At 42.7% G+C, this 23,486-nt stretch overlaps 1 protein-coding gene across 4 annotated transcripts in view; it reads right to left on the bottom strand.

The window, feature by feature from the left end:
• Positions 1 to 4,261: 4,261 nt before the first annotated feature.
• vps13c (vacuolar protein sorting 13 homolog C) overlaps positions 4,262 to 23,486 on the bottom strand; it is a 298,634-nt gene continuing 279,409 nt past the window's right edge. For 3 of the 4 annotated variants that reach the window (XM_080216043.1, XM_080216044.1, XM_080216045.1), the window contains 4 exons: positions 13,940 to 14,031; positions 8,969 to 9,089; positions 8,005 to 8,094; positions 4,262 to 4,670 (listed from right to left, as the gene is read on the bottom strand). In XM_080216043.1, the coding sequence (XP_080072169.1) occupies positions 4,581 to 4,670; positions 8,005 to 8,094; positions 8,969 to 9,089; positions 13,940 to 14,031 (393 nt within the window). In that variant the 3' untranslated portion in view covers positions 4,262 to 4,580. Of the gene's footprint in view, positions 4,671 to 8,004; positions 8,095 to 8,968; positions 9,090 to 13,939; positions 14,032 to 21,917; positions 22,727 to 23,486 lie in introns of those variants that run through there. The other variant, XM_080216046.1, reaches the window with a different exon arrangement.

Here is a 23,486-nt window from a genome sequence, read left to right as displayed (position 1 = left end):
GTTGTAAAGGCAAGAAAGATAGAAAGAGTGAAGGAAACAATCACCTGCTTCCCCCTTTGACCAAACATCCCACTTACCAAACTCGAAGTTCGCACTCATCTTTTTCACCGCACTCTTTCAGACAAAATATTTCAGGTTATAATAACTCACTGTGATATATACCCTTATTGAATTTATTTGTGACTAAATTATCAATACTTGGTTTGATTTATTTTCATATGAAGTATGCAGTGAAAAGTTTTGTTCCTTGCACGCTGTACAGACAAAGCATACCATACATAGAGCACATAAAGGAGAAGGAGAGGGTGCAGAATGCAGTGTTGTAGTTACTGATAGGGAGTGGAGAAAGATCAACTTAAGATGAGGTAGATCCTTTCAAAAGTCTGATAATAGCAGGGAAGAAGCTGTTCTGGTATGCGATCTCAGACTTTTGTATCTTTTTCCCAACAGAAAAAGATGGAAGAGAGAATGTCCAGAGTGCATGGGGTCCTTGATTATGGTGGCTGCTTTTCCGAGGTAGCAGGAAGTGTAGCCTGAGTCGATGGATGGAAGGCTGGTTTGTGCGATGGGCTGAACTGCATTCACAACCCTTTGTAGTTCCTTGCAGTCTTGGTCAGAGCAGGAGCCATACCAAACTACGATACAATCGGAAAGGATGCTTTCTGTCGTGCATCTGTAAAAGTTGGAGAGAGTTGGAAGTGGACATTGTGAGTGGAATCGGCTGCCGTCAGTGGTGGTGGAGGCGAACTCGCTGGGGTCTTTTAAAAGACTTCTGGATGAGTATATGGGGTTTTATGGGATTGGGGGTTATAGATAGGTGTTGATGTGATCGGCGCAACTCGTGGGCCAAAGGGCCTGTTTGTGCTGTAGTGTTCTATGTTCTATGCTCTATGCCAAATTTCCTTAACCTCCTGAGAATGTAGAGGCATTAGTAAGCTTTCTTAACTATAGCATTGATGCGGAGTGGCCAGGACAGGTTGTTGGTGATCTAGACACCCAGAAACTGAAGCTCTTGACCATTTCCACTTCATCACTGTTGACGTACACAAGGGCATGTTCTCCACTATGCTTACTTAAGTCGATGACAATCTCCTTCGTTTTGCTGATATTGACGGAGGGATTGTTGGTGTTGCACTAATTCACCAGATTCTCTTATCTCACTCCTGAACTCTGTCTCATCATTGTTTGAGATCTACGGTGGTGTCATCAGCAAACTTGAAAATCGAGTTGGAACGGGAATTTGGCCACACAGTCATAGGTGTATAAATAGTAAGGGGCTGGGAATGCTCACTGATATACAATGGCGACAGACACGGATATATGCTGGGGATACACACAGATATACTTTAAAGTTTATTTACTATTTATTAGTGTCACAAGTAGGCTTACATTAACACTGCAATTTAAGTTACTGTAAAAACCTCTTAGTCACCGCACTCCGGTGCACGTTCGGGCACATCAAGAGAGAATTTAACGTGACCAATGCACCTTACCAGCAAGTCTTTCGGACTGTGGGAAGAAACCGGAGCAACCAGAGGAAAGCCACACAGACAAAAGCAGAACGTGCAAACTCCACATCAGGTCAGAATCGAACCCGGGTCCCTGCCGCTGTGAGGCAGCGGTGCTATCTACTGTGCACTCTGGGGAAGCACAGAGATGGACATTCTGCTTCTGTTTGTGTAACAATCTCCCTCCCCTCCCCACCCCACCCACCCAAGCTCTCTGAACCTGCAGCATCTCGATTGTGATGTTTTCTTTTGGGAAAAATGGGGGTTAAAAGGAGACTGACAAAGGTGTTGAATAAATAGAATCTAGAAGGGAATAGTGTACTTACCCAATAAATGATGTTGGTTTCTGAGTGCCAGCTCCATGATGTCTGGGTAATGCAGACGGTCCCTTCACCATGACCAGGTGATGAAGGGTTGGCAGTTACGATGGAGCACAGAAACAGGCCCTTCGGCCCCCCCTTGTCTATGCCGATTTATCCTAATCCCACTTACTTGTTCCCTCGCCTGCTCTGCATTGGCGATTTAAGTGTTGAAAGAGGACCTGCAATGTTTCAATAATTCTCAAGTACTTGGAATCTACTTCTCGGAAGAATGGATCCCACATCTACTTCAGGATATTAACACTATTTCATCACGAGAGACAAATGTACTCTATTCAGCCCATCGAGCCTGCTCCACCATACAATATAGTCAGGGATGACGTTCCACCTCAAACCACCTTCCCTCTTACTCCCCATCTCCTATCATTAATAAAGCACAAACTACCTAGGCAGTAGAACAGGGGGAAGTCTTTCGATATTCAAAATCCTTTGGCAAAGACTCCTCCAGAGGTTAGATCCTTGACTGGAATCAGACTTTGATTGTACTTTCATTCTACGTCTACATTATGAGCCTATTCCAATTTATAGGACTAATATGCCCCCACATGGTGTGTCCAGGTATTACAGTTGAATAAGGCTATTGTCTTCACTGGAGTTGTATTCGATTCAGCATTCCCCAGCTGGAATGCTCATCTACAGTTCCTCTGCTAATCACAGATTCACAGTCTCAGCTCTCATATCCGTGTTCAGATTTGAGCGTTTGGAACACTGCTAACTCCTTTCCTGCCATTTTGGAGAGATGGGAGGAGGAGGAGAAGATTCGCATTCTCGGTGTCTTCTCCACGATCACAGAATCCCCACAGTGCAGAAGTGGCCTTTCGGCCCATTGAGTCTGCACCGACACTCTGACAAAGTATCTTAACCATGACCAATCCATCTAACCAGCATGTCTTTTGGACTGTGGGAAGAAACTGGAGCACCCAGAGGAAACCCACGCAGATACGGGGAGAATATGCAAACTCCACACAGACAGTGACCCAAGGTGGGAATTGAACCCAGGTCCGTGATGCTGAGAGACAGCAGTGTTAACCAGTGTGCCACGTACCATCCTATATATAAATCTAAGTGGGACTCAAGAGATGACTAAAGATGCAAGGGGGTAATTGAGGGTTAGGGAAGAGGCAAATATTAAATAGATAGACAAGAGAGAGTGCAGGATAAGAGAGAACAAAGAAGTTAGGAGAGAACTAAAGAAACAATTCCGAAGTCGAAGAGAAACAATGAAATTAAACTGTCAGGTCTGTGTGGGGGAGGGAATTCAGTCAGGCATTTCATTATTTTAGAGAACTGTGCGGAGTTTGCACATTGTCCCCATGTCTGCGTGGGTTTCCTCCAGCTGCTCTGGTTTCCTCCCACAGTCCAAAGATGTGCGGGTTAGGTTGATTGGCCATGCTAAATTGACTCTGGTGTCAGGGTAAATGTGGTTTGTAGGAATAGGGTTTGGGTGGGACTGTGGATGGTACAGGCTTGGTGGGCTGAATGGCCTCCTTCTGTACTACAGGGATTCTATGACTCTCTCTATTCTATAACTAACTCTGGGCAGGTTCAGTGACTTTCCAGTGTATACGATTTGTTACTAAAATTCTTAATTCTGAATACTGATCTGAGTGAAAAGGAAGAATTGTGAAAGCAGTTTCAGGAAGTTATTTGTGTTTCGATCAGTTTGTTGTGTAGGAATTCAGTGGGTTGGATTTGTCTGGCTTTTTATTTCTGATGGGAATAACTTTCCAGGCCTGATCAATATTTGAGCAAATCCACTGCATAGATATTGGTTAGTTAAGTCAATCAAAGAATTGGAACACCGAGCTTTGCATGTTAGTTATCTAACCCTCTGGCTTGGTGAGTCGCACTATACTCAAAACTTTTAATTATGTATAGATTTGATCTGATTAGACGGTGAAATTCAAGTGTGAATTTTAAAGGATCCTTGAAACTTTTTTTAAAATTTATTAGTCACAAGGCTTACATTAATACAGCAATGAAGTTATTGTGAAAATCCCCTAGTTGCCACACTCCAGCACCTGTTCAGGTACACTCAGGGAGAATTTAACATGGCCAATGCACCTAACCAGCATGTCTTTTGGACTATGGGAGGAAACCCACGCAGACACGGGGAGAACGTGCAGACTCCACACTGACAGTGACCCAAGGTGTGAATGGAAGCCGGGTCCCTGGCGCTGTGGAGCAGCAGTGCTAACCACTGTGCTGCATAATTTTCAATATTTGAAGCTTCTCTTCAGTAACTGTACAGTTGTGCAAGTTGAGAGGGTTTGATTTACTGTCCTTCAGCTATGAACGGACTCAGTATGGTTATTCTTGACTCGATGCTCAGCATTTGTCAGAGTGCATTGGCAACCAGGCGGAAACAGCAAATCTATATAACATGAGCTATTTATTTGCATCATATTTATATATGAAAATATTTCAATATGTGCATGAAAGATTTCTGATAGTGCAAAATTTTCAGATCTTCAGAATATCAACTGAAGTTTTCAGCATAATATTAATTTCAGTGCCAGCTAGCCTATTCTTTTGTAGAATAGGTACAACCATACCACAGAAATCATACCTTTTAAGATCCACATTTCATTAGAAGTAAGAAAATATATAGCTGCAGTGCAAATTACAGTTCCACGGACAAGCAAAAAAACTGGACGTTAATTTAGTGCAATGGGCGGCAGGAGATAAAACCTCAGGGCTTCGAAAACCTCAGTGACTTCCGTTTCACCAGCTGCTGCTGTTGCCTCTCTGCCTGAGCATCTCGGAGAGCATTGATCGTCCTCTGAAACACAACGTTTACAAACATCATAGTTATTGATTATTGCTGAACCTCAACAGCTCAAGAATCAAGTCCACCAAACTAACTGCTGCGTGGCTAAAGCAGTTAACGGGTAGCCGGCCTGTTACGTTATGATTAAAAGATACAGTAAGCAGTCTCACAACACCAGGTTTATTTGGTAGCACGAGCTTTCGGAGCGTTGCCCCTCCATCAGGTGAATGTTGAAGGGGCAATGCTCCAAAAGCTCGTGCTACCAAATAAACCTGTTGGAATTTAACCTGCCTAACCCAGTCCAACACTGGCAACTCCACATCATGTTTGAAAGATACACAGAGGAATATTTTAAAGGTAATCCATTAATTGACAAAATAATTTTATGCAGAAATTTATAGTTCTGCATAGAAACCCTACAGTGCAGGAGGCCATTCAGCCCACTGAGTCTGCACTGACTCTCTGGGAGGGCATCTCACCCTGACCTACTCCCATAGTCCCATGTATTCACTAATTCCTCTAAACCGAAACATTTTTTTGGGACACTAAGGGGCAATTTAGCATGGTTAATCCACCTAACTTACACAGCTAAAGTTTTTTAAAGTTTATTTATTAGTCACAAGTAGGCTTACATTAACACTGCAATGAAGTTACTGTGAAAATCCTCTAGTCGCCCTACTCTGGCACCTTTTGGGTACACTAAGGGAGAATTTAGCATGGACAATGCAACTAACCCGCACATCTAAGGTTTATTTATTAGTCACAAGTTAGGCTTATATTAACACTGCAATGAAGTTACCGCGAAAATCCCCTAATCACCACACTCTGGCACCTGTTCGGGTACACTGAGGGAGAATTTAGAATGGCCAATTCACCTAACCAGCATGTCTTTCGGAATGTGGAAGGAAACTGGAGCACCCGGAGGAAACCCATGCAGGCACAGGGTGAATGTGCAAACTCCACATGGACAGACACCCAAGGCTGGAATCAAACCCGGGTCCCTGCCACTGTGAGACAGCAGTGCTAACCGCCATGCTGCCCCTGTTTCTGTTCCTTTCATTTTTTTGTTATTATTTGACCTCTGTCCTCTCCCTCCGCTTACCAGCACACTGGCTTTGGTACATATCATAGAGTCATGGAGGTTTACAGCATGGAAACAGGCCCTTCGGCCCAACTTGTTTATGCTGCCCCTTTTTTTAAACCCCTAAACTAATCCCAATTGCCTGCATTCGGCCCATATCCCTCTATAGCCATGTAATTGTCTTTTTAAGACAAAACTGTGCCTACCTCTACTACTACCTCTGGAAGCTTGTTCCAGACACACACACCCTGCGAAAAAATTGCCCCTCTGGACACTCTCCCCTCTCATCTCATCCATGGGATGCATCCCACAGCAACTCACCCCGGCCATTTCAGCAACACTTGCTCTCTCTCTGTACCCTCCTTCAACCAAAAACATTGTGGAAATCATTTCCAAGTTCTCTGCCAGCCCACCCTGATTGGGACATTTCATCACTGGGTTAATCTCTTGGCATTCCTTACAAAGCACCATCCCCACAAGGACTGGGGATTGGTCATCACTGTCCTTCTCAGGGCAGCTCAGAACCCAATAAGCGTCTCAATATCATCCACATCCCAGAAACTGTTACTTCAATTACATGGTTTGTAAAATTTAAAACAAAATCTAATTGATGTTGATTAACATCTGGTGAAAACTTAATGATTACGTCCTTGTTCTTATTTTCTGTCACTGACATTGGTGTCATCCAGCAGTGAGAATATCACACAGCACTGTGCTGCCAGCACATACTACAGCGCTATTGGTCAAAGGAATTAAAATAGCTGACACCTCAAACTTTGTGACCTCTACACAATTCATATTGTAAGATATTCAGTGCAAAAAATATGAAAGTGACTATCCATATAACACCATTAGTGTAAGAAACATGTTAAGGCGTGTTGTAGGAGCATTTTCAAACATGCTGACATCAAGCTATGAAACATTTGGCAAAATGACTAATGGCTTGGTCAGCGTGGCAGGTTTAAGGAATGCCTTATAGAGAGGAAAGAGGTAGAGAGGAGGAAGGAGTAGTGGAGAGGAGATTTCAGAGTTTAGGGACTTGGCAGCTGGGGTTGTGGAGTTAGGACGAGGGGAGGGTCTGGGGTGGGATGCTGTGACAATGTTGTGAACTCATTACCAGCTAGCTAAATCAGGAATCGATACAGCAAATCAAGGCAAAATACTATGGATGCTAGAATCGGAAACAAAAACAGAATACGGTAGAAAAATCTCAGCAGGTCTGACAGCAGCTGTGGAGAGAGAGAGAGAGAGTAGAGCCAAAGTTTCGAGGTCAGGATGACCCTTTGTCAGAATGGTGAGCCAAGACAGTTTTGTTGTACCACACAGAAGGGCAGCACGGTAGCACAGCCGTTAGCATTGCTGCCACACAGTGCCAGGGATGTGGGTTCAATTCCGGCCTTGGGTGACAGTGCGGAGTTTGCATGTTCTCCCTGTGTCTGCCTGGGTTTCTCCGAGTGCTCCGGTTTCCTCCTACAGTCTGAAAGATGTGCAGGCTAAGTTGATTGACCATGCTGAATTGACCCTTAGTACCAAGCGGATTAGCAGGGTAAATTCCTGGGGTTACAGGGATAATGCCTGGATGGGATTGTTATCGGTGCAGCTTGATGGGCTGAATAGCCTCCTTGTGCGCCGTAGGAATTCTATGAGTAATTGTTGGTCAATATTTGGAACCACGGAGATATTGTCATCTCATTAATCTTATCTCAACTGATGCTTCACATTGTAAATCTGGGAAGAAGTGAGGGAATTAACTCAGTATAATAATATTAAACCATTAAGTAGTTAAAGGGTAAAACCAATTTGGGAAGAATAGAATGATTTTAAATGGATACGTTTATCTGCTGTACAGACAGAGGAAATGGGATATGATAAACAGGGCACAAGTGTCACCAATAATAGAAGGATGCAGTTACAGCAGAGAAAGTCTACATGTGCCTTTTCCAAATAATAATGAGTAGTCGTAGGGGTAGGTCACTGGGCCCCCCCAGCCTACTCCACCAGTCAATACGATAATGAGGCCTTTATTCCACATTCCTGCTTGAGTCCCAAACTCCGCCTTGACTACAAGCCAGCCTTCACTGCTCACTCTAGTTTAAATGTTGATATGGGGGGTTTTAAAATAAAAAAAATGACAAAAACATATCAATAGGAAGTCAGGTTTCGTAGGCGGGTCGTACAGACGTACGATTGTTAAAGCAGTTGCTGCTCCCTCAGACATCACACTGGTGTCAAACATTCCATTCCTATTTAAACAAAGTTATTTACCGTTGCCATTTTCGCATCTTGGAAAATCACTTTTCTCACATAACCTTCGGCTCCACACTTCGGGTTTGAAAATCCTATTATACACTGATCCTGTTTAAAAAAAACACAACTCATCACCTTTTCATTGCTCGAGTTATTGCCTCTTTAGCTTTCGTTTTTGTTTCATAATTCCTCAGGATAACTCCTGGGGACAATACTTCTGAACAAGGTTTCAGAAAAAGTGACACAATCTCCACTTCCATTAAGCTGAGAGCTGGATTCTACCTCATCCATGTTGTTGCTCTTAAGGCAGCAGTTAGGGGGCAGCCCAGTCGGACTATGCAAGGCCTTCTTTTCCTCCCATTAAATAAACTTACTGGCTTCTGGGCTTCCCCACACTGACGTGGTGGTGCTTTGTCCCTCCTCCCCTACGTTCTCAGATTCCACCCAACAATGTCTGCTGCACAATCCGCTTTCTTTGTTTTGCAATTCACATTCTGAACACTAATGAAACTACGTTCGGAGTCCCACCATCTCAACTTTGCTACGAGAGAGGATGTTTGTAAAGTCAAGATTGGGCCAAGCGTTGCACAAATTCACAGCAGATTAACCTTCAGTGACTATTTTGATGAAACACTCAAACCGTGTTTACATTCTGCTTTGTACTCACGAGGGTTTCTAAAAATAGAGGAAATCATTAAAGCCTCATAACAAAAGCTCTCTTTTTAATGATGAAAGCTTCCAACCACACATCAAATCAGAAGGAAGTGCGGAAACAATCACGTTTGAGAAATGCTGCTCTGGAGAAATATGCATCTTGTGTTTATTATAAAGGATAAGGCCCTTTGATTATTGTAGCGATTAAAGATCTACTTAGTACTTTGCAGCGAGGAAAACACAGTCATGCATGGAAGTTAATTCACATTTTTATCAGCCTTTAGTAAACCATCAGAGGCAGATGCAGGTCAAGTATTGCACAGCGTACCTTGATGAAGAGGCTCAGTACATTGCCTTCTAACGCTGGTGGTTGGATAAATTCTTCAAAAGTGTAATTCCAGTCATTGCCAAGATGGCCTAGAATCTCATCAGACACACAGACCACCCTCCTAAAAAAAAATCAAAAAGCAACACAAACAGAAACAGGTCAATTTGTGCGCACTATGCAGGATTAAAAGAAGGTTTTGATTCCTGAACATCATTAAACTAATGATCTCAATAATTTAAAACGCGGCTCATATCTGAAGCATGGGAAACCTTCCAAACTTCCTACAGATTAAAGGAAATCAGAAACCACCATTTAATCGGGGAATTGAGTTTAGGAGTCGGGAGATAATGCTGCAGCTGTACAAGACCCTGGTCAGACCCCACTTGGAGTACTGTGCTCAGTTCTGGTCGCCTCATTACAGGAAGGATGTGGAAGCCATTAAAAGGATGCGGAAGCCATTAAAAGGATGCAGAGGAGATTTACAAGGATGTTGCCGGGATTGGGTGGCATGCCTTATGAGGATAGATTGAGAGAGCTCGGTCTTTTCTCCTTAGAGAGACGAAGGATGAGAGGTGACCTGATAGAGGCTTACAAGATGTTGAGAGGTATATATCGGGTGGATTCTCAGAGGCTTTTTCCCAGGCTGAAATGGTTGCCACAAGAGAACACAGGTTTAAGGTGCTAGGGAGTAGGTACAGAGGAGATGTCAGGGGTAAGTTTTTCACTCAGAGGATGGTGGGTGAGTGGAATCGGTGCCGTCGGTGGTGGTGGTGGAGGCGGATTCAATAGGGTCTTTTAAGAGACTTCTGGATGAGTACATGGAACTTAATAGGATTGAGGGTTATAGGTAAGCCTAGTAGGTAGAGATATGCTCGGCGCAACTTGTGGGCCGAGGGGCCTGTTTGTGCTGTAGTTTTTCTATGTTCTAAAAAAAGTCACTAAATACCCTTAAAAATCACTTCATTCACTGAAAAGTTACTTAATAAGCTATCAACACCAAACTAACCAAATTGTTGACATTATTTCTCAAACTATTTGAAGAGGCCACCTAAACTTCATAGAATCCTTACAGTGCATAAGAGGCCATTCGGCCCATCAAGACTGCATAGGCTGTCTTGACAAAGCGTCTTGCACATGCCCTATCCCACCACATTTCCCAAGGATAATCCATCTAACCTACACATCTTTGAACACTTAGGGGCAATGTTTCGTGGTTAATCCACCTAGTCTGCACATCTTTGGACTGTGGGAAGAAACCGAAGCGCCCAAAATGTGCGGGTTAGGTTGACTGGCCATGCTACATTGTCCCTTATTGTCAGTAAGATTGGTAGGATAGATGTGTGGGGTTATGGGGATAGGGCCTGGATGGGATTGTTGTCAGTGCAGACTCAACGGGCTTCTGTACTATAGGGTTTTATGATTCACCTGGAGGAAACTCTCGCAGACAGAGGAGGGCAGGGAGGAATGTGCAAACTCCACAATTCACACAAGGACAGAATCAAACCCGGGTCCCTAGCGCTGTGAGGCAGCAATATTAACCAGTGTGCTGCCCACTTCTTTCATAAACACCGGAAATGTTTTGAAAACCAAACAAAAAAAATCACCTATACTGATTTTTATAACTCAAACTTGTAGACATCCCTTCAACCCAAAGCCTATGCTTATTTTCAACACTGTCCCCGACTGCAAAGATCCCTCAGTTTGTTCCTGAGCTCTAACACCTTTGCAATTTCTGTGTATTTAATGACTGAATTTAAGTAGTTTGTGTCTCTCTGCTGGGGCCAGGATGCAGTAATATGATATTCTTTCCTGCACCATGCCTTCATGCTCTGGTTACCCGCTCTGCTATGACCTCAATAGACGTTAACTGCCAAATGAACCAAATCTCAGAGGGAAACTTGGCTTTCAGGCCATAGTTTTTTTTGTATTTTTTTTGCAAACAAGAAGCAAAAGTACTGATCTCAGCAGAAAGAATTCCAGTAACACATTTGGTATTTAAAAAATTAAACTAAAAGCTTTATTCACAAGAAGAAAACTTAATCACACAAGATTACAGATACATAGTTAAAAATGGTCATACAAAACATTACCCTACAAAAGGCTCACTACTTGGTCAAACCCACAAGTAAACATCTTCCCAGCAACACTCCCTTGTAGATGTTTATAAAAAATTAAGTATTATCCAAAAAAAACGCTGCTGTTACTTTTGCGCCCTTTCAAACTCTCTCCTACTCTGACATGGAAATCCAAGAGACTCCAAGAGCCCAAGACTCCCTTTTGCAGCACAGGACTTTTTTGGCTTGACTGGATGGCTCATTCAAACTTTACCTTCTCCCAGCTCAGAACTGTTTCCAGGATATCTTTTCTGCACAGCCAACACCAAATCAGCTCAACATCTCTCCTTCCATATTCCTTTTCATCTTCGCTTCCATTCTTGCCAATACTACTTTGAACTCAGCTTTTCCAAATAATAAAAATCTTCCATGTCTTTCCTACAGCCTCACTCTTGGGATCAACTAAAATATAATGACCTTCCCTTGTTCAGTTGCAAAACCACTGCAACTAGTAAAGTCTTTTACTCCCCTTTGAAATTCAATGGCTGAAATAGAGGCAGGTCCTATCTATCTCCTAATGCAAATTTCTAAATTTTATTAAAAGCCCACTCAACCCGAGCTTCATTATAAATGTATGTATTTAGCACTTTCACTCCTTTTATCCCTCAAGTCTTCGAGACAGATGAGCCAGGATTTTATGACTTCACTCGGGCAAGACCAACGGAGAATTCTGTTCTGCGAGCCTCGCCCATCCCGAAATCAAGGCGGGCATGCCAGTAAAATTCCGGCTATGGTCTCCAATCACTTTTTCTTAGCTTAACTGAATCATTGACACGTAAACACAGAGCCTTCTTTACAGAATAACACACTATTTCCCAAATACTATTTTTAAAAATCAAATCCAGTCTCCTTCCTATCCAGCTCAATGCTCAGGTCTACAAAAGGTACAAACCTTGTAGTCACACCAAGTCACTTAGGTCTTGGCCAGGAAAAGAACCTGACTTGGATTCTTTTAATTACTTTTTGGGATAAAGAGAAAGTTCTAGAAGATAGAATTTCTAGGGGTCACTAGAGGCAGGACTGGAATTATGAAACACTGAGAATACAGTTGAAGGATTTGTAAGCATTGAGAAATGTTCAGGCTGGGAGGGTCTGCAGACTGGGAGGGTCCGAGAACAGTGGCAGTGGGGTGGCTAAAATCTGATAGAAAAGGGAGTGAGGGAACAGGAGCTGGGCATATTGGGCCACTTTTGAGGAGAAAGTGTTCCAGGAAGTAAATTTCAGTCATTATCCCTCAGCAATAACTCATTTACCGGACTCCTCCCACTTGTTTATCTTCATTCATTCCATTTTCCCATCACATAGTTTTGCCCTCAAAGGCAATCTTTTTGCTGAGAGCTTCCTTAACTGTGTCTTTTAAGGCTGTGATTTTTCCAATTTTCTCTTTTTAAGAGCAGCATGTACCAGAACATACACACTATCCTTCCATTTGGCAGTGGAGGCAAGCTCATTGAATATTTTTAAGGCCCAGTTTGCAATTGACAAGGGAATCAAAGGGTACCGGGAGAGGACAGGAAAGTGGAGTTGAGGCCACAATGTTATCAAACAAAAAGGCAAAGCAGGCTCATGGGGCTGAATGATTTACTCCTGCTCCTAATTTCTATGTTTACCTACTTCTTGTGAAAACACTCATTGCTGTTAAAAGGAAAAACAGCATTGAAGTACCTAACTTCTCCCATCCCCTTCTAATGGAAAAACAGCCATTAGCAGACAGAACTTTGACACACATCCTCTCTGTGAGGTTAAGAACAGGTGTGCAAGGGAGGTTAACATTGACACTAAAACTATCAAAGTACAACATTTGACGGCTGGCAAAGTCCAACAACGTGATGCATCTCATGGGGCTCTTTTCTTTGGACCTGACAAGACCGAGAGGTGGCCAGATACAGAGGGAGATCCTTAAAATTACAAAGGGATTCAACAAGTAACACAGAAACATAGAAAATAGATGCAAGAGAGGCCATTCAGCTCCACATTATTTTGATGATGGCTGATCATCAAATTCAATATTCTGATCCCTCCGTCCCTCATAACCCTTGATCCTTTTAGAATGTAGAAATGATGCGGGAGACCAGAACTCGGGGTTATAAATACAAGTTAGTCACTATTAAATCCTATTGGGAATTCAGGTGAAATGCCTTCACCGAGTGTGGTGAGAATTTGGAAATCATTACCACAGGAAATCGCTGAAGTGAATTAGGGGCGGCGTGGTGGCACAGCACCTAGCATTGCTGCCTCATAGCACCAGGGACCCCAGTTCGATTCCGACCTTGGGTCACTGTCTGTGTGGAGTTTGCACACTCTCCTCGTGTCTGCGTGGGTTTCCTCTGGGTGTTCCAGTTTCTTTCCACAATCCAAAGATGTGCAGGTTAGGTGGGTTGGACATGCGAAATTGCCCCTTAGTGTCAGGGGGACTAGCTAGAGCAAATGCATGGGGTTACAGGGATAGGTTCTGGGTGGGATTGTGGTCGGTGTAGATTTCTGTACTGTAGGATTCTATAACACAGATACGTTAAAGGGGAAGCTACATTAGTACTTGAGAGAGAAAGGAATGGAAAGCTATGTTGAAACAATTAGATGAATTAAAATGAGAGGAGGCTTGTGTGCAGCAGAAACAATAGGAATGACTAGTTGGAGCAAATGGCTACTTTCTGTGCTGTAATTACTATGTCGCAGCACTACATTCCCACATTAGAAAAATAATACAGCGGCTGGGTTCTGTTTGAAATATGGATTATTTGACCTGGTCAAGTAAAATTACTGAATTTGCCAAGAACCAGTCAGTATTTTGTATGTCTTGAATTGAATTGACGGGTCACATGTATTGGATGCAGTGAAAAGGATTGTGTTTCTCTACCTGTTTGTGATGAGCAGGTTGGTCCTTTTCTTCTCGTATAAACGACAATGGAAACGATAGTTTTCATCTTCGAATTTCTGAAAATCCAATTTCTGTAATAAAATTAAACTGCAGTTGTTATTTGCTCCAGCAATGTATAATCGAAGTACAAAACGTAAACACGTTATGTTCATTAGGTACAAGAACCAAATTCTGACAATGGTAACCTTGTTAACTGGTGGCTTGGCCAGCTGAACTACGTTGCATTTGGATTGGTGCGGAGATGCCGGCGTTGGACTGGGGTAAACGCAGTAAGAAATCTCACAACACCAGGTTAAAGTCCAACAAGTTTATTTGGTAGTAAACCCACAAGCTTTTGGAATGCTGTTCCTTTGTCAGGTGAGTGGAAAAGGCGAGTGGAATTCTCCACTCACCTGATGAAGGAACAGCATTCAGAAAGCTTGTGGGTTTCCTATCAGATAAACTTGTTGGACTTTAACCTGGTGTTGAGAGACTTCTCACTGCATTTGGATTGGCACATGGATAACAGTGCCTTAAAATGTTAATTCAGCAACTTTGTGGAGGGTTTCACACCATCAGAGCCACATAATAGTGGATCCATCTCCATTAGGTCCCACTGACAATTACCCGCATCATAGACCCAACCATCGTCAGCTGCTGCATCAATGACCTTCCCTCTACTGTAAGTTCAGAAGTGAGGATATTTGCTGATGCTTGCACCATGTTCAGTGCTATTTGTGACTTCTCTGGTACTGAAACAGTCCATGTCCAAATGCAGCACTCCTGGACAACATTCAGGTTTGAGCTGATCAGTGGGAAGTAACATTTGTACGAGACTAGAGACCAGGCAATGACCATCTCCAACAAGAGAGAGTTCAATCATCTCCCCCTGACATTCAATGGTGTTACCATCACCGAATCTCACCACTGCACTGTGTACTATCACTGATCAGAAACTGAACTGGACTAGCTGTATAAATACTGTGGCTACAAAGAGCAGTTCAGGAACCCTGTAGCGAGTAACTCACCTCCTGATGCTGAAGTTCAGTGCTGCTACAGTCATTCTTGGTGAGGGACACTAAAGTCCCCCATCCAGAGTACATTCTATTCCTCAGCCATCCTCAGTACCTCCCCGAAGCGGTATCCAACACTGAGGAGCACTAATGCAAAAGCTGAGGGAGGGCAGTAGGTTATAATCAGCAGGCGGTTTACTTGTCACGTGTGACCTGACGTTATGAGACTTCATAAGGTGCAGAATCGATGTCGAGAACTCCCTCGTGACTGTTTATCACTGTGCTCTGTCCTGTCGGTGGGGTAACACCACCAGGACATTGTTCGAAAGGTATGATTCTGCGAGTATGATTAAATGTTAAGTTGTTGCTTTAGTGTGGGACAGCTCTCCCAATTTTGGCAGAATCCCCCAATGTTTTCTCGGAGGGTTGACAGGCTGGGCTGGCTGTTGTCATTTCCAGTGTCTAGCCTAGGTCAACGTCAGGTGATCAGTCTATTTCCATTCCTTTTAGTAGACTTTGTAGTACTTTGATTCAACCGAGTGCCTCGCTAGGTCATTTCACAGGGCATTCAAGAATCAACTACATTGCTGTAAGTCCGGAGTCGCATGTAGGTCAGACAGGGTAAGAATGGCAGATTTTTTTCCCTAATGCACATAAGTGAACCACATGAGTTTTACAACAATTGACACTGGTTTCATGGTCCCTATTACCGAGACGAGATTCTTAATTCCAGATTGCATTAACTGAATTCAAATTCCACTAGCTGCCTTTGTGGGATTGAAACCCATGACCCCAGAGCATTAACCTAGGCCTCTGCATCACCAGTCTGGTGACAGAATCATAGAATCCCTACAGTGCAGGAGGCTGCCATTCAGCCCATTGAGCCTGCACTGACAATGCTCCCACCCAAGCCCTATTCCTGTAACCCCATATATTTGCTCTGCTAATCCCCCTGACACTAATGGACAATTTATCATGGCCAATCCACCTAACTCACACATCTTTGGACCATAGGATGAAATCGGAGTACCCGGAGGAAACCCACGCAGACACGGGGAGAATGTGCACACTCCACACAGACAGTGACTCAAGTCAGGAATCGAACCCGGTTCCTTGGCACTGTGAGGCAGCAGTGCTAATCCCTGTATTACCATGTGATAGAATACACTGCATTTCCAACAATCAACAAACTCAATATCACCCAGGGCAAAGCAGCCTGCTTGACTGGCACACCATTCATCACCTTAAACATCCACTCCCTCCACCACTGGTGCACAGTAGTAGCAGCGTGCACCATCTATACGATGCACTGCAACAACTCACCAAGGCTCCTTAACAGCACCTTCCCAGTCTCTTCCACCTAGGACAAGGGCATTAAATGCATGGGAACATCAGTGCCTGCAGGATCACCTCCAATCCACACACTATCCTGACTTGATGTGAACATGCTGGTGTTGGACTGGGGTGGACAAGATGAGAGATCACGTGCCACCAGGTTATACTCCAACACGTTTATTTGAAATCACATGCTTTCAGAGTGCTGCTCCTTCATCAGGTGAAGTGGATGGAGGTTGGTGGGCACAGAACATACAGACAGAGTGAGGATAGTCCGACACTAACAGGTAATCAAGAGCAACATTGCGCCTGTATGTTTTGTGCCCGAGCATCTCGCTCCACTTCACCTGTCAAAGGAGCAGCTCCGAAACCTTGTGATTTCAAATTAACCTGTTGGACTATAACCTAGTGTCGAGTGACCTCACATCTTATCCTGACTTGGAAATATACTGCACTTCCTTTAATGTCACTGGGTCAAAATCGTGCAACTCACTAGTTAACAGCACTGTGGCTACACCTACATAACCTGCGCTGCAGCAGCTCAAGGTGGCACTTTCACCACCATCTTTTCAAGGGGTAATTAGAGATTAACAATGAAAGTGCTGGCCCAGCCAGCGATGGCAACATCCTGTGAAAGTAGAAATAAAAAAAACCATAATCGGTAGGAGGAGGCACCACGTGGAGACTGGGAAGGGGAGGAACAATTCTTTGTTTCTGTGGGAAGAAGGCATTCCATATTGTGCAAAATTTGTGAACCAGTCAGAACACAATTGGCCAGAAATTTGCAGAAAGCATCTGAATACACAATATTCTCAAATATCACACTGCAGCTTCCCAAGTCTACTCTGCTCTAAAAGCGGACTAAAATCCACAACCAAAAAACTTTATAGACACAGCAAGCACATACGGCAAAATCTGGTTCCAGGTTTACAGCTTTCGTCTAAAGCGTGATCTGACATTTCTCTGCAGCCCAAGCAAAAGCTCAGGTGGAGCGTTTTAGCAATTCTAAACTTCAATTTTAAACTGAAGCTTAAACATTGGCATTTGCTAGTTGTGCCGTATTTCCCGAGTCGAAGCCAGAATTTAAATTTTTTAAAATGTTCTCCAGATATCACCATGGTCAAATTACATTTCAGAAGATCTCATTCATCTCAAATGTATTTTGAAAGTTGCAAAAGGTACACAGAGCACTCAATGAATTTGATTTTAGCATCTAACCAAGAATAACTGTTCTTTTTCATATAAGCATGGGGAAAAAGCAGTGGCGAGAGTCAATTTTGGCTGCGGCATATTTGACGAATACTTAATGCTGGGAATTCCTCTGCCAATCTTTGAAACATCAGCTTGTTGCTTTCCAATTGAGCAGAAGTAATAACAACAACAAATAAGTGGTGAAGCAATGGTCTAGTGGTATTATCGTGACACTATTAATCCAGAAACTCAGCCAATGTTCTGGGGACCCAGATTCAAATCCCACCATAGCAACTGGTGGAATTTGAATTCAATAAAAAGTTCCTGGAATTAAGAACCACAAAACCATGATGACCGTGAAACCATTGCCAATTGTTGAAAAAACACATCTGGTTCACTGATGTCCATTCGGGAAGGAAATATGCCATCCTTACCCAGTCTGACCGACATGTGAATCAAGAACCACAGCAATGTGGCTGACACTTAACTGCTCTTGGGCAACTAGAGATGGGCAATAAACACTGGCCAACCAGCAATGCCCATGTCACCCAAATGAATGAAGAAAAAAAAATCAGAATGCACATTTAACCTGAATTTGTCCCTCTGTGGGAAGTGAACTATATAGTTAACAGAAGGAAAAATTTGATTTCCAAATTTGGACAGTTCATTTTGCCGGGTCTGTTTCACATGAAACAATCGGAGAGCAAGAGACCAGGAAGCTAGAAGTGACGTCAGCAGAGTCGAGCTGTCAAACTAACACAACACATAGTCCAAAGGAGAATTGTTGCATTTTCTCCCATCAGCACACGGCCTCACAGGTAACTAAACAATCAGGCTCAACCATCACTGCGACGGAATCTTCAATTAATCCAGAAACTCAGGCTCCTCTTTCATTGGCATGTTACTCTTCCTTTCCATGGCATGACATGGACTGGGGAGGGAAACACAGGAGAGACAGTGAAAGAAACCAGGACAGAACAGTCAAGACATTAAAGACAGAAACTCAACTCCAAACATTCTGCTGGGAAGAGATGCTGAGGCAACATCTAGCATTTATATTCTTAACATCCCAAAGCACTCTACACTCAGACAAAAGTAAAAGATAGAAGGGAAAATATCAGGAAGGGTGATCAAAATACCTTGGTCACAACGGTGAGCTTTAAAGGCAGGTCACAGAGGAAGAGCGTTCAGCGGAGCAACAGAGGGGCTGGAAGTGCCAGAGCTTGCAGTCTGGATGACGGATGGCATAGCCACCAATGAGAGATCGACAGGGAGGGAGGATGCCAACAACAGCTCACAGTTAATGTAATGAAAATGGCTCAACAGGCTCACAGGAGGGGAAAGGCAAAACGTAACCCATATGAGGAGATATTTGGGCAGGTAACCAAAAGCTCAGTCAAACAAGTAGCTTATGAGGAGCGTCCTTAAAGAGGAGGGGGATTGAGTTTTAGGGAGATAATTCCAGCACATTTGGCCTACAAAGCCAAAAGGTACAGCTGCCAATGGTGGAGCGAGATGAAATTTGGGCCAGAATTAGAGATCTGAGGGAAAGGAGTTGTCAGTCTCCAAGCTATCACAGAGATGGGGAGGAGTAAAGCCAGAAGATATTAGAAGGCTGGGAGGCAATTTAGCAAAGATATGGGTAATGAAAATTGGCGCAAGATTGGATAAAGGCAGAGTCCTAGATGAACTCAAAATTAGGGAAAATGTTGGATAGGAAGCCAGTCAGGAGAGAACTCAATAGCTACATCCGGAGGTGATGAACACATGAGAGTTACAGCAGGAAATGGATTGAGGCACAAGCAGAGTCAGGCAATGTTATATAGTTGGAAGGAGGCAGCCCTTGTGATGATGATGATAATAGGATAGGATAACTAAAGTTGTGAGCAGCCTGACATCATGAGCTGAGAGAGGAAGCAGACTTAACAACACAAGACAAACACTGAAGTCACAGCCACTGAATGGAGCGCCATTTTTTTCACAAGGTACGTTTAAGTATAGCAGACCTTGACTGAATGATGCGGAGGGCTACTTACATCTATTTTTGCACACCTCATACGCTGTCTCTTTCCTTCCACAGATTTGCAGTAAGTGTGAACAAGGTACTAGCACTCATTTAAATAGAATAAATCTTAGTTTGAGTGTTACTATTTACATGTGCTGGACACAACGATTTTTCCAAAATTCATGTTGATCACTGTACATGTGCACAAGAAATACACACCAAAAATAGCACATTTTAGTGCAAGATGTAGCAGCAACTGTGTGTGTGGCCAGTAAGACATGCTGATTAGGTGCACTGGCCTTGCTAAATTCTCCCTCAGTGTACCTGAACAGGTGCCAGAGTGTGGCAACTGGGCGGTTTTCACAGTAACTTCACTGCAGTATTAATGCAAGCCGACTTGTGACAATTATAAATAAACTTTAAACTTTACAATGCACACACAACAGTGCAAGTCTAGATCAGATGAGGGATGTAGCTAAAATCTGACAGGATGGGTATGAGAGTTTCCATTTATTCACTGGGATTCAAACCTTCTGGAATCAAGATTACAGAATTATAGAAGTTAGGGCGTTGAAGGAGGTTATTTGGCCCATCATGTCTGCACCGATGCTCCAAATGAACATTATGACAAGGTGCCATTCCCCCGCCTTTTCCCCAGACCCCTGCACACTGTTTCTATTCAAATAATTATCTAAAGCCTTCTTGAATGCTTCAGTTAAACCTGCTTCCACCACACTTACAGGTAGTACATTCCAGACCTGAACCACACACTGGGCAACACAATGGCACTGCTACCTCACAGCACCGGGGCCCTGGGTTCGATTCACGGCTTGGGTCACTGTCTGTGCAGTTAGTACATTTTCCCTGTGTCGGTTTCCTCCCACAGCCCGAAAGACATGATGGTTAGGTGGATTGGCCATGCTAAATTTTCCCTCAGGTGTACCCAAACAGGTGTCGGAGTGTGGCGACTAGGGAATTTTCACAGTAACTTCATTGCAATGCTAATATGAGCTTGCTTGTGACTAAATGAATAAACTTACTTAGTGTGTAAAAAAACTCTCACATCGCATTTACTTCTTTTGCAAATCACTTCAAATCTGTGCCCGTATCATTCTTGATCCTTTTACGAGTGCGGACAGTTTCTCCCTATCTACTCTTAGAAGTTCGAATGCAAAAGGTGAAAACAATCAGCATGTATCAACGGGGAAGTGTTTAGATTGTTTCTCCCTGTGTAAAACCACACGAGTGCACAGGTCTTCCTCATCCCTCTCACCTTCAATTTTTAAAAATCTAGCCTTCGGTTTTGAGATAGGCTAGTGACATGTCAGGAGGGATTTCAGTGGCATCCTCTCGAGTGTTTAGTGTGAGGCATTAGCAATTTTGCTTGTTGCAGGGGGAAACTCACCAAGTCTACATTCTATGGTTTTGAACACCTCTCTCAAATCTCCTCTTCCCCTTCTCCTCTCCAAACAGAACACTCCCAACCTCTCCAATCTACCTTCATAACTGAAGTTTCTCATCCCTGAAACCATTCTTGTAAACCCCCTTCTACACTCTCCAATGCAATCACATCCTTCCTATAGTGTGGTGTCCAGAACTGTGCATAATATTCTAGCTGAGGTTTAACTACTGTTGTGAGTAAGTTCAGCATAATCTGCTTAGTTTTTTACTCTATGCCCCTATTATTAATAAAGCCCAGAATACTGCATGCTTTATTAAGTGTTCTCACCACCTGTCCTTTAATGACGAAAGTACATATACACTTCTGTACAGCTTTTAGAATTATATCCCTTATTCACATTGACCTCCTATGTTTTCCCTACCAAAATTAATTCATAAAATTTATTAAATGTTTGCTAAAACATGATGTAAAAAGTAAAAATGAGAAGAATTTAATTATGCAATTTGTATATGGAGGTAAATGTCATCATTGGATAAACTCCAGGGATGTATGAAGCTAAACATGTTTGCACTCCAACTGGTTTAGATCCATTGGTCTCATTTGGATCCAAATTCGGGCAACTGTGACTAGCTTTGAGGTTTTTAAAAAGAGGGCAGCATGGACAAGTTGGGCTGAAGGGCTTGTTTTGATGCTGTAAACCTCTATGACTCTGTGATGTTAAGTGAAGTGAACTTGGTGACCCCCTGCAGCAAGCAAAATCGCTAATGCCTCACACTAAACACTCAGAGGGCACCACTGAAATCCCTCCTGACACGTCACTAGTCTATCTCAAAACCAAAGGCTAGATGTTAAAAACTTGAAGGTGAGAGGGATGAGGAAGACCTGTGCACTCATGCAGTTTTACACGAAAAGAAACAACCTGAACACTTCCCCATTGATACATGCTGATTGTTTTCACCTTTGCATTCAAACATCTAAGAGGAATAGGGATCTCAGCGTGGTGGAACATGCAAAATAAAGAATCCAATTACCTCTTCTTTCTAAAAATATACCTGCAGGCCCTGCTCAATAAATTTTTAATATTCAGATTTTGAAAAGTATGTAACTGGTACATCAAAATGTGAACAGAAATGCATGTTTCAATAGCAAAGTTGAAATTGTTTTTGATTACAGCAGGGACACACATTTGTAAAAATGCAAGTATTTCCATTCACGCTGCCCATAAATACACACCTTCAAATCAACAAATCGGTAAGTCATTATCCTTTTAAGATAACTTGAAAAAAATGGACAGGCGACATAGGGGTTATAATTTTACCATTTTAACTCATGTAAACATTAGTGTATCCGACATGTATTAACAGAAATATTCTACCATTAAACATCAGTAGGCAAATTATAAATTTACACTCAGGAAGCCAAGTCAGACTTCAAAATATAATTTATTTTTTTAACTTTAAATCAAGTTGTTCACTTGCAATTTTTGCTGCCATAACGATCAGATTAAATGCAGAAATAAAATCAGCTAAAAAGGTACAAGACGACAGCTACAGGTGTTTCATGTCCACGAAAGCATTAAGTTTACTGGTGAGGCGACAGAGCAACTTGATGCATACAAGTTTAATCAACGTACAAACCAGTTCAAAATATGACCTTTCCATCATGACATAGGTACCTGTTATTTACTGTAGCTTGGATGATAGAGATAAGAAATGTGTATATTACAAATTTAAATATATTTACATTTGATGCTGAGATGTTAAATGAACAGGTTAAGAAAAAGTATACAGTGTCAAGTTGGTATAAGCAAACCGATTTCAAATCTCTCATTCTGGGTCCTGCTGCATGTTGAAAAAGAGAAAGGAGAGATGTAAGAATTTTGTTGCATTAAAAGATTAAAGAGTAAATGCTTTTATATTTAACAGTTTTGTGATGCAAGGAGTGAAAAATGAAAACCTGCAATAAGACGATGACTGGAAAGTCATGAAAGGTTTGCAAACATTGGGGAAATGGCAGACCCATTGATTTTTGTGAACCAGATTATAAATCAGCAGCACCAGGGACAGCAGATAGACAGGAGCTGTATACGAAATGTAGCTCACACCAAACTGTTATTTGGAGCTTGGGACAATGATAGGAAAAGACCAATGCAGAAGATTTCACATCTGGTTCTATTGCACAGGAATATGCAAGGCAAAAGAAGTTAGGGCCCTGCGTGAACAAGAGTGGACAGAGGGTGGGATGCTCCCTCTCACGATGAGGAGAAAAACCAGTTATGGAGCAGAGTTGAGGGGCCGAATGGCCTACTCCTGCATCTACATTCCTCAGATATGGTTAAGAGTGGGATCATATCATTAATTAAAATGACACAGGATGATTTGGAAATTGCAGCCTATCCCACCAGCCTCCAGATCTGCAAAATCATTTCTTGCCATTTCTGCTGTAGACTACAATTACTGCTCGTGATGCACTCTCTTTGTCATGCAGAAGCCCAGACACAACTTGGACAATCAGGTTATCTGGACTTTTTGCATTTTGTCTGAGAGTGTGTGACCCTACACTTCCTGTAACTTTCCAATTCTACTCTGCCTCTATTTCTGA

This window comes from Carcharhinus amblyrhynchos, chromosome 32 (genome assembly GCF_965287045.1).
Source record: "Carcharhinus amblyrhynchos chromosome 32, sCarAmb.v2.hapA, whole genome shotgun sequence".
Taxonomy (NCBI): Eukaryota; Metazoa; Chordata; class Chondrichthyes; order Carcharhiniformes; family Carcharhinidae; genus Carcharhinus; species Carcharhinus amblyrhynchos.
Note: the sequence above shows the minus strand (reverse complement) of the source record. Positions and strands in the feature narration are given on the sequence as shown.